General features: G+C 39.0%; 1 protein-coding gene across 1 annotated transcript; it reads left to right on the top strand.

Annotated features, from left to right (window-relative positions):
* Positions 1-9422: 9422 nt before the first annotated feature.
* Positions 9423-10010, top strand: LOC126672555 (uncharacterized). The gene is made up of 3 exons (XM_050366510.1): positions 9423-9481; positions 9571-9913; positions 9978-10010. The coding sequence occupies exons 1-3, from the start codon at positions 9423-9425 to the stop codon at positions 10008-10010; spliced, it is 435 nt and encodes a 144-aa protein (XP_050222467.1).
* Positions 10011-12555: the final 2545 nt, after the last annotated feature.

The raw sequence follows: 12555 nt of genomic DNA, 5'->3' as shown, positions 1-12555 counted from the left end.
GATCATGAACGGTTATTTAGATCACTTGTATAATAGAATTTGTCACTCATATTCTCAACACCTTAAGAATAGATTCTATCACAATGTGATAAGGACAATATGCAATAAATAAACACTTAGTTGATGAGGCACTTAGTTCAAATAAAACATATATATCATTGCCAATGAGATTTGTTTATACAAGTATTGTTAAAAAATGGCCCTAGGGCACATACTACTAACAATCTCCCACTTGCACTAGTGCCATTGGCTACTATATCTAAGCCCCATCTTCTCAAGATGTAAATCTAATTGACTCTGGGTCATGGGCTTTGTCAGTGGGTCAGCCGTGTTATCGGCTGATGCTATCTTTTGGAGAGACACATCTCCCTTTCCAACAATCTCTCGGATGATATGATAGCGCCTTTCTATGTGTTTGGATTTCTGGTGAGACCGGGTTCCTTTGCCTGGGCTATAGCACCATTGTTGTCGCAGAAAAGAGGAACCGCCGACTCAATGGTAGGAACCACACCAAGTTCAGAAACAAACTTCCTAATCCAAACTGCTTCCTTTGCAGCATCTGATGCCGCAATATACTCAGCCTCTGTGGTGGATTCTGCAGTGGTTTCTTGTTTGGAACTCTTCCAACTCACTGCTCCTCCATTACATGTGAATACGAATCTGGATATAGACTTACGATCGTCTATATCTGATTGAAAATCAGAATCTGTAAAGCCGTCTATTTGTAGATCACCTCCTCCATATGTTAAGATCATATCTTTAGTCCTTCTCAAGTACTTAAAGATATTCTTAACAGTCATCCAGTGTTCCGAACCTGGATTGGATTGATATCGGCTAGTTAAACTAACCGCATAGGCAATATCCGGCCTGGTACACAACATAGCGTACATAAGACTACCAATTGCCGAAGCATATGGTATCTTTGCCATTTCATCTCTTTCCTCAGATGTCTTTGGAGACATATCCTTTGAAAGGTGAATTCCATGCCTAACGGGAATCAGTCCTCTCTTAGAATTTTCCATATTGAACTTCTTCAATATCTTTTCTAAGTAAAGCCTTTGGGAGAGACCTATTATTCTCTTAGATCTATCTCTATAGAGTCTAATACCGAGAATATAAGTTGCTTCTCCGAGGTCTTTCATGGAGAAAGTTTTGGATAACCAAAGCTTTACAGAGGTTAACATACCGACATCATTTCCTATTAGTAAAATGTCATCTACGCACAAGACTAGGAACGTGATTGCGCTCCCACTAACCTTCTTGTAAACACATGGTTCATCTTGGTTTTTGATAAACTCGTAACTCTTTATAGCTTCATCAAAACGACGATTCCAACTTCTCGAAGCTTGCTTCAATCCATATATGGATCGTTTAAGCTTACACATCTTAGAACCTTCTTCGGATTCAAAACCCTTAGGTTGTTCCATATAGATTTCTTCCTCAATATATCCATTAAGGAATGCGGTTTTGACATCCATTTGCCAAACCTCATAATCTAAATGTGCAGCTATGGCAAGAAGAATCCGGATGGACTTAAGCATGGCAACAGGCGAGAAAGTCTCTTCATAATCGACTCCTTGCCTTTGGCGAAACCCTTTCGCAACAAGCCTAGCTTTAAAAGTCTCCACTTTTCCATCAGCACCAATTTTACGCTTGAAGATCCATTTGTTCCCTATTTGTATAATACCATTGGGTATATCGACTAGCTCCCAAACTTGGTTACTGTACATGGAATCCATTTCGGATTTCATAGCTTCAAGCCATCTTGAAGAATCTATATCACATATAGCTTCTTCATAAGTAGAAGGATCAACAATTTGATCATTTTCTCCATGAATAAACAACTCCTGAATATCATGAAGAAAACCATATCTCTTCGGTGGATAAGATACTCTACTTGATCTTCGAGGTGTTTCTGTAGATTTTACTAATTTTGGTTCACTATGGGTTTGATCAATCTCCATTGTATCATTTTCTTGGTTTTTAGATGACTCCTCATCTAATTCAATATTCCTTCCTTTTCCACCTTCTTGAATAAACTCTTTTTCAAGAAAATGGGCATCCCGACTAACAACGATTGTTTGCTCTGACGGAATATAGAAATAATATCCTAAACTGTTTTTAGGATAACCAACGAACCTTCCCATGATTGATCTTGATTCCAACTTGTCGGTTATCAACTTTTTGATATATGCCGAACATCCCCAAATCTTAATATGCTTAAGACTTGGTTCCTTACCATACCATATCGTATAAGGTATTCTCGGAGCGGATTTAGTTGGTACTCGATTTAGAATATAATTTGCGCTAAGAAGTGCATGACCCCATAATGAAATGGGTAAATCAGTATAGCTCATCATTGATCGTACCATGTCTAACAATGTACGATTCCTCCGTTCCGATACACCATTCAACTGTGGTGTTCCCGGAGGAGTCAGTTGGGAAATAATACCGCATTCTCTTAAGAATGTACCAAACTCCGTACTCAAGTATTCACCTCCTCGATCAGATCGTAGGATTTTAATACCTTTTCCAATTTGGTTTTCTACTTCATTTTTGAAATCTTTGAATTTTTCAAAAGCTTCACTCTTGTTCTTCATAAGAACAACATACCCATACCGTGATAAATCATCGGTGAAGGTAATGAAGTATAAATAACCACCTCGTGCCATTTCTTTAAATGGACCACATACATCACTATGTATGATTTCCAAAATATCTTTGGCTCTACCACTTTGTTCCACAAAGGGTGATCGGGTCATTTTGCCTTTAAGACATGACTCACAAGTTGAAATTGATGCTGAATCAAGATTTCCCAAGATTCCCATCTTATCCAACTTGTTAAGTCTATCTTCCGCAATATGTCCTAATTGTAAGTGCCATAATTGTTTCGAGGTTTGATCACTTATGGTATTTATTTCTAAAACATTATTTGTATTGCTAACATCTTCATTTATACAATAAAGACCGTTTTGTACATAACCATAACCAACGATTTTATTATCATAGATAATTTTACAAACATCCTTTGTAAATAGGAAATCATACCCTAATCTTGTCATACAAGATATGGACATGATATTTCTATAAGCGTTTGGTAAGTACAAAACATTATTCAAATACAAAACATGTTTATACAACAAAATAGAAGATGATCCTATAGCTTTAGCCGCAACGCTTGCGTTATTTCCAAGCTTCAAGATCACTTCGTCCTTGTCCAACTTCCTCTCATTTACTAGATCTTGTAAGGATGAACAAATGTGAGAACTAGCTCCGGTATCTAATACCCAAGATTTGGACTAGCTATCGTTATTGGAATTGAAATAACAAGAAATTGACATACCCTCACCGGGATTCTCATTCTTCTTGTTCTTGCCCTTGGATTCCAAATACTTGGGGCAATTTCGTTTCCAATGTCCCTCGCCTTCACAAAAGAAACATTTTCCTTTGTTCTCTGAGGTGCCCTTCTTTTTCGCAATGGCTTTTTGGGCCTTCAAAACATTCTTCTTAGTTTTCTTCTTCTTAGTCTTACTAGAAGAAGCAACCACAAGAGAAACTTCCTTTCCCTTAACATTATTCTTTTCAGTAGTTATCAACATGTTTGATAACTCGGCAAGTGTACATTCTATCCGATTCATATAGTAATTCGTGATGAAATTACCATATGATTCCGAAAGGGATTGAAGGATCATATCCGTTTGGAGATTGAAGTCCATGATGAAGTCTAGACCCTCTAGCCGTTCGATACATCGAATCATCATGTTCACATGTTCTCCAATACCCTTTCCTTCGGAGTGCTTTGCCCGAAATAATTGCTTAGATATCTCATATCTAGCAAAACGACTTGATTCACCATACAACTCTTGTAAGTGAAACAATATTTCGCGAGCTCCCGGATATTTCTCGTGTTGCTTTTGCAACTCGTTATTCATAGATGCCAACATATAGCACTTGGCTTGTTCGTCATCTAACTTCCACTTGCGCAATGCCTCATGTTCCTCGGGAGGTGCCTCAATCAGCAATGGTCCCGGAACATTTGTCTCAAGAACATATGCTATGTGTTCACTTGCAAGAACTATTTTGAGATTTCTTAACCAATCAACAAAGTTAGGACCCACTAAGCGATTATTGTCGAGAATGCTACTTAACGGATTCAATTTCATCTTATCTTATCAACCTATAGAAAGCAAAGATTTCTAATTAGTATTATTGTCTTGTATATTTAAACCATAATGATTTGGTCTTTATCAAAATGGCCTCCCACTATCTTTTTCGAATCCTACACTTCCAAAATAGGAAACGTGAATCTTTGTTGGAAAAAGATTCAAGCGGGTGATTGAATTCTTATACTCATTTATCTTTCCCTCAAGTACTTAATGCTATTCTTGGGATCAAAATGATATATAAGTGAACAACTACTTGTTCATCATATCTCATATGAGGTTCAATCATTTCCGGCTCCTAATGCTTTCACCCTCAAGTACTTAATGCTATAATCGGGTTTCCACATTAGTTAAGTTTAACCCATTGAATCAACTAAGATGTATCGATTTGAATAATATACGACTCAGGTACGCCTAATTGCCTTTCTCGCCGTATATTATATCGACTACACCCGCAACATCGCATGCTTAACAATAAACTCGTCAACATCTCTTGACGATATCATCTCACCCCTATGTATCCATAGCCAACAAGATGATAACTCAAAGCGTGTTAGTTTATTGCTCAAATGGAGAGCCATTGATAAATCAATTTAATGATTAATCAATATAAACTTAATCTTTTTACTTTTAGGAAGATTTCTTAGGGTTTTAAGTTATTCCGGTCTCACTAAGCCCACAACACATTTTAGCATGCATCTCATACATATTAAAGCTAAAATGAATCATGCAATCACACATGTATCATCATGGACTTCCTCGGTCTCATTCTTTAGCCACAAAAGAATGAGCAAATTATTACTTGTTCCGCATGTTTTGTTGATGACAATATAATGCACAAGCGAGTCACGTATTGTGTTAAATAATCACATTAGAAAAATTCCCAGGATAGATTGGAGGGTCACGAGCGGACCACTTAAGTACCAATCTCCTAGACAGAATTTTATCAAATGTAATTAATGTCACAATACCGTTTGCTCGTTTTTGCAAACAAGACATAAGCCCTCGGAATTATAAATTACATGCCAATTAATAATTCCTAAGTCCATGATTATTAATACATGCATTCAATCGTAAAGCTTTAATACTTGCTGATACGGTGGCTCCGATACCACTGTTGGTGCAGCGGGATGTGAGGGTCCGAATCGTATATTTCAATTCGAAATTGGAATTCCAACAATTCGGATCCAGAAATTGATCATATCAATAACAAATGGATCGTCGTATCATCTAGTAATTAAAGCACGCATCTGGAAACCGTAAGAAGAATACCTATGTCGATTCTCCAACGATTCTTGTAGTCCCGATAGTACGGCGACCTCAAGCTCGTCCACACGAGTATGCGTCCGATTGAATCCTCGCCTTGAAGTAATCTGCAAGAGTTTCTCTTGCCGAGCAACCCTAAGCTCAAACTCTCGCCTCGATTACGTCTTTGCTGGGTTGTATGAAAAACTTTCTCCAAGCTTTTCTGTGATTGATGACTACTTGAACTCCTTCAAATATGCTCTCTTAAGTGTGGTGTGTTTAGAATGAGCAAAGGCAACCTCTATTTATAGAGTAGAGCTTTGCTTAAGAATGCAACACCTCACATGCTAGGTGTCACACGCCAAGCAAAGGTGTTGCCACCATTCGACACCTCACATGCTAGGTGTCACACACCAAGCATAGGTGTTGCCACCATCTGACACATCATATGCTAGGTGTCACACATCAAGCATAGGTGTTGCCACCTTCTGACACGTCGGATGCTAGGTGTCACACACAGAGACATACATGACATCATCACATGACATCATCACGTGACATCATCATATGACATCATCGTGACATCATCACATGACATCATCGTGACATAATCACATGACATCATCGTGACATCATCGTGGCATCATCACATGACATCATCACATTAACTTGGATATAATACAATTAGGTGCCTACTAATTTATAACTCTTACAAATTAGTCCCTAATTTATACTTGTTTTTCATCTTAGATTAATTTCCGAGATATGCTAGTATCTATATGAAATCGATCTCTCGTAAACTCAATCGGTTGCACACCCTATTGTGTGTGACTAACTAGGTTCACATCTATATGGCAACGAGAGTTATAAGAAACGCCTTTCTTATATTAAATAATTAAATCCCATTAATTATTAATTCTCGTAGATCGTGAGTGACGTCTAGCAACATATCACGACCCCCAAATAGATATGAATGTTTCGATGCATTCTTTATGAACCAATGTTCATAATTACCGTATACTCAAAATTCCCTTCATCTAAGATTCCAATCTCGACTAGTGTCACGGTTAAGTCAAACACTGTATGTCTTGATTATATGACCTCATCTCTCAGTTCTAATTCTTGATAAATATGAGTTTCACTAGAAACAACTTTCTATGTAAGTCATATACACCTGCGCAGGTTTTATCATCCATCAAGAACAATTTGAGATAGCATAGAATCTTGTCTCCGTTCATCCAGAGTGATGAATCCTTTCTAGGTTAAACCCCTATCTCCATATACTACTAACTAGAGCCAACACATCCCGCGGCCCTAGCTCATGAAAGATCTAGGGTTAAGGAGTATCAAACTCTAATCACCTATATACAAGATAGTGTCACCGCAAGTCAAAGGACATATGTACAATTATGAACTAGATGACATTAAATTGACTTTAATGAATTACCTTGTATAAGTCATCTAGCGTCACTTGTTCGACTCACTCAACACCTTGAGTGTCCACATGTTTATTCTGATCCCCATCAAGTAGTATGAGACTCACTACTTCCTATAATTAGCAACTCTTTACTAATCAGGAGAATAAATAGAGGTGACAATCTTTCCGGGATAATGCGATGCCCTTATTCGCAGGACCCCATTGATCATGAACGGTTATTTAGATCACTTGTATAATAGAATTTGTCACTCATATTCTCAACACCTTAAGAATAGATTCTATCACAATGTGATAAGGACAATATGCAATAAATAAACACTTAGTTGATGAGGCACTTAGTTCAAATAAAACATATATATCATTGCCAATGAGATTTGTTTATACAAGTATTGTTAAAAAATGGCCCTAGGGCACATACTACTAACATCCTGCTGAGCTGAAAGAGTTGAAGGAACAGTTGCAAGAGTTGCTGGATAGTGGTTTTATCAGACCGAGCACTTCTCTGTGGGGTTCTCCTGTTTTGTTTGTCAAGAAGAAGGATGGTTCCTTTCGGCTTTGTATTGACTACAGACAGCTGAACAAGGTTACTGTCAAGAACAGATACCCTCTTCCTCGCATTGATGATTTGTTCGACCAGTTGCAAGGTGCGAAGTGTTTTTCTAAGATTGACTTGAGATCCGGGTATCATCAACTTCGGATTCGAGACGTCGATGTGCCTAAGACTGCTTTCAGAACGCCTTATGGGCATTTCGAGTTTTTGGTCATGTCATTTGGGTTGACTAACGCACCAGTAGTGTTTATGGATATGATGAATCAGGTGTTCAAGCCGTTTTTGGATCAGTTCGTTATTGTATTTATTGATGACATACTGATTTAATCTTGGAGTGAGGAGGAGCATGCTTTTCACTTGAGAACGATACTGCAGACTTTGCGTGAGCATCAGCTGTATGCTAAGTTCTCAAAGTGTGAATTTGGTTGGATCAAGTTACCTTCTTAGGACACGTGGTGTTAAAGGATGGGATCAAGGTTGATCCGAAGAAGATTGAGGAGGTTATGGATTGGCAGAGGCCGAGGTCAGTTACCGAGATCAGAAGTTTTCTTGGGTTAGCTGGGTATTATCGTCGGTTCATGCAAGATTTCTCCAGAATATCTGCACCGTTGACTAAACTGACACAGAAGGGTGTTAATTTTGAGTGGACTGACAAGTGTGAGGCGAGCTTTGAGAAGCTCAAAGAGATTTTGACTACAACTCATGTGTTGGATTTTCCATCTGGCATTGAGGGGTTCACTGTGTATTGTGATGCTTCTCGTATCAGTTTGGGTTGCGTGTTGATGTAACATGGTAAGGTGATTGCCTATGCTTCTCGCCAGTTGAAGAAGCATGAGGTGAATTATCCTACGCATGATTTGAAGTTAGCAGCTGTGGTTTTTGCTCTTAAGATTTGGAGGCACTATTTGTACGGTGCGACTTGCGAGATCTTCACTGATCATAAGAGTATGAAGTACATCTTTGATCAGCGCGAGTTGAATCTGAGGCAGAGGAGATGGTTGGAGTTACTGAAAGACTACGATCGTTCTATTCAGTACCATCCTGGTAAGGCTAACGTGGTAGCCAATGCGTTGAGTCGCAAATCTTCGGGCAGTTCACTCATATTTTAGAGGTTGGGCGGAGACCCATGGTTCGCGAGTGGCATAATTTGTTAGCTTCGAGATTCAGTTTTCAGGTTTCGCTGAGGGGTTGTTTGTTGGCACAGTTGCAAGTGCAACTGGTTTTGATTGATAGGATCAAAGCTTCGCAAGCTGAGGATCCACAATTGAAACGGATTATGGATGAGATCCATCTGGATGGGAATTCTGAGTTTGCTATGGTAGATGGAGTTCTCAGGTACGGTTCTCGACTGTGTGTTCCGGATTCGAATGGTTTGAGAGACCAGATTCTGGAGGAAGCGCACAAGTCACCTTACAGTGTTCATCCGGGTTCTACCAAGATGTATCATGATCTCAAGGGTACGTACTGGTGAAGCGGAATGAAAAAGGATGTTGTAGAGTTTGTGTCTAAGTGTTTGACTTGCCAGCAGGTGAAGTTGTAACATTAGAGATCGTTTGGATATCTGCAGCCGCTACCTTTTCCAGAGTGGAAATGGGAGCGTATCGCTATGGACTTTGTGGTTGGTTTGCCACGTACCCGGCAGGGGTATGATTGAATTTGGGTGATTGTTGACCGTTTAACCAAGTCAGCTAACTTCTTACCAATCAAGGTTACTTATCAGGCTTCGAAGTTGGCACAGTTGTACATCGATCGAATTGTTAGTCTCCATGGTGAACCAGTGTCGATAGTTTCGGACAGAGGTTCAATTTTCACCTCTCAGTTTTGGAAAGCATTGCAAGAATCTTTGGGTTCGAGGTTGGATTTCAGTACTGCGTTTCATCCTCAGACTGATGGTCAGTCTGAGAGGATGATTCAGACTTTGGAAGACATGCTCAGGATGTGTGTTCTGGATTTTCAGGGTAGCTGGGATACTCATTTGCCTTTGATTGAGTTTTCCTACAACAACAGTTATCACGCTAGTATCGAGATGGCACCTTATGAGGCTTTGTATGAGTGCAAGTGTCGGTCTCTATTTGTTGGGAAGAGGTCGGCGAGCGTAAACTTTCTGGAGCTGAGATCCAGATTACCTCTAAGAAGGTACCTTTGATCAAGCGTATGCATGAGACTGCTTTTAGTCGGCACAAGAGTTATGCTGACCTTAAGAGGAAGGATTTCGAGTTTCAGGTTGGCGACTATGTGTTTCTTCGGGTTTCGCCTATGAAGGGCGTTGTGCGTTTTGGTATTAAGGGGAAGTTATCACCGAGGTTCGTTGGTCCGTATGTGATTACGAAGAGAGTTGGAGCAGTTTCTTATCGTTTGGCTCTGCCACTAGACATGTCTTTGGTGCATCCAGTAATCCATGTTTCGATGTTGCAGAAGTGCGTTTCTGATCCTTCTCATGTGATTGTACCACAAAATGTTGAGATTGACCAAGAGTTGTCATATGAGGAGCAGCCTATTGAGATTGTTGATACGCAGGTGCGTAAGTTGCGGAACAAGGAGATTCTGATGGTCAAGGTTCTGTGGCGGAATCACTCTGTAGAGGAGTTCACTTGGGAGACGGAGTCCGACATAAGGAACCGTTATCCTTTCCTCTTTCCTTGAGGTACGTTGGATTTGTTTTTGCTTTTATGCTATGTTAGTACTTTGGGTTGTTGGCGCAGCGGGAGGCGCGGGTCCGGATCGTATATTTCAATTCAAAATCGAAATTCCAACAATTCGGATCCTAAAGTTGATCATATCAACAACAAATGGATCGTCGTATCATTTAGTAATTAAAGCACGCATCTAGGAATCATAAGAAGAATACCTATGTCGATTCTCCAACGATTCTTGTAGTCCCGAAAGTACGGCGACCTCAAGCTCGTCCACACGAGTATGCGTCCGATTGAATCCTCGCCTTGAAGTAATCCTGCAAGAGTTCCTCTTGCCGAGCAGCCCTAAGCTCAAACTCTCGCCGCGATCACTACCTTGCTCGGATGTATGAAAAACGTCGCCAAGTTTTTCCCGTGATTGATGACTACTTGAACTCCTTCAAGTGCTTTCTCTCTCTACAACTTTGTAGTGAGATGTGTGTTGTGTGGTGTCTTGAAATGAGTAAGGACATGCTCTATTTATAGGCTAGAGCATGCCTTAAGAATGCAACACCTTGCATGCTAGGTGTCACACACCAAGCAAAGGTGTTGCCACCACATGACACCTTTCATGTGGTGACATCACATAGGTGACATCATATAGGTGATGTCATCATATGACATCACATATAAGCTTATTTCCTTATCTCATTACTTCACCATGACATCATCATTCCATTAACTTATGATTAGTGCTTTAAGTATCATTAATTACACTAATTAATTACTTAAGCCTTCTAATCATAAAACTTGGTTAAAATATAATTAGGTTCCTACTAATTTATAACTCTTATAAATTAGTCCCTAATTAACTTGGACATAGTACAATTAGGTTCCTACTAATTTATAACTCTTACAAATTAGTCCCTAATTTGTACTTGTTTTTCATCTTAGATTAATTTCCGAGATATGCTAGTATCTATATGAAATCGATCTTTTGTAAACTCAATCGGTTGCACACTCTATTGTGTGTGACTAACTAGGTTCACATCTATATGGCAACGAGAGACATAAGAAACACATTTCTTATATTAAATAATTAAATCCCATTTAATTATTAATTCTCGTAGATCGAGAGTGACGTCTAGCAACATATCACGACCCCCAAATAGAGATGAATGTTTCGATGCATTCTTTATGAACCAATGTTCATAATACCGTACACTCAAAATTCCCTTCATCTAAGATTCCAATCTCGACTAGTGTCACGGTTAAGTCAAACACTGTTTGTCTTGATCATATGACCTCATCTCTCAGTTCTAATTCTTGATAAATATGACTTCCACTAGAAACAACTTTCTATGTAAGTCATATACACCTGCGCAGGTTTTATCATCCATCAAGAACAATTCGAGATAGCATAGAATCTTGTCTCCGTTCATCCAGAGTGATGAATCCTTTCTACGTTAAACCCCTATCTCCATATACAACTAACTAGAGCCAACACATCCCGCGGCCCTAGCTCATGAAAGATCTAGGGTTAAGGAGTATCAAACTCTAATCACCTATATACAAGATAGTGTCACCGCAAGTCAAAGGACATATGTACAATTATGAACTAGATGACATTAAATTGACTTTAATGAATTACCATGTATAAGTCATCTAGCGTCACTTGTTCGACTCACTCAACACCTTGAGTGTCCACATGTTTATTCTGATCCCCATCAAGTAGTATGAGACTCACTACTTCCTATAATTAGTAACTCTTTACTAATCAGGAGAATAAACAGAGGTGACGATCTTTCTGGGATAATGCAATGCCCTTATTCGCAGGACCCCATCGATCGCGAACGGTTATTTATATCACTTGTATAATAGAATCTGTCACTCATATTCTTAACACCTTAAGAATAGATTCTACCACAATGTGATAAGGACAATACGTAATACATGAACACTTAGTTGATGAGACACTTAGTTCAAATAGAACATATATATCTTTGCCATTGGGATTAGTTCTACAAATATACACGATCAAATGGCCCTAGGGCACATACTACTAACAATCTCCCACTTGCACTAGTGCCATTGACAACTATATCTAAGCCCCATCTTCACAAGATGTAAATATTAATGACTCTAAGTCATGTAAACCTTATTGACTCCAAGTCATGGGCTTTGTTAGTGGGTTAGCCATGTTATTGGCTAATGCTATCTTTTAGAGAAACAATTTTCTCTTTCCAACAATTTCTTTAGATAATATGATAATGCCTTTCCTTATGTTCGGATAAATTGTGAGACCCGGTTTCTTTTGCTAGGGCAGTAGCACCATTGTGGTCGCAGAAAAGAGGAACTTTCGACTTAATGGAAGAAAACCGTACTTAGTTCAGTTATAAACTAATTTATCCAAACACCTTCTATTACGACATCTCATGTCATAATATACTCGCCTTCTATAATGGAGTATGGAGTTGACTCTTGCTTAGAACACTGCTAGCTCACTACTCCTTCATTATAGATAAATATGAATCTGGAGATAGACTC

Source organism: Mercurialis annua, linkage group LG3 (assembly GCF_937616625.2).
Source record: "Mercurialis annua linkage group LG3, ddMerAnnu1.2, whole genome shotgun sequence".
In the NCBI taxonomy this organism is placed as follows: Eukaryota; Viridiplantae; Streptophyta; class Magnoliopsida; order Malpighiales; family Euphorbiaceae; genus Mercurialis; species Mercurialis annua.
The sequence above is the reverse complement of the archived record's forward strand: the minus strand, read 5'-3'. Positions and strand labels throughout refer to the sequence as shown.

Excerpts from the sequence above, each read along its gene's own strand:
- LOC126672555 (XM_050366510.1), top strand. The coding sequence starts at position 9,423 with ATGGCACCTTATGAGGCTTTGTATGAGTGCAAGTGTCGGTCTCTATTT. Across the intron at positions 9,482-9,570 it reads TCTCTATTTGTTGGGAAGAG|TCGGCACAAGAGTTATGCTG; the intron begins GTCGGCGAGCGT and ends GACTGCTTTTAG. Across the intron at positions 9,914-9,977 it reads TTGAGATTGTTGATACGCAG|AGGAGTTCACTTGGGAGACG; the intron begins GTGCGTAAGTTG and ends ATCACTCTGTAG.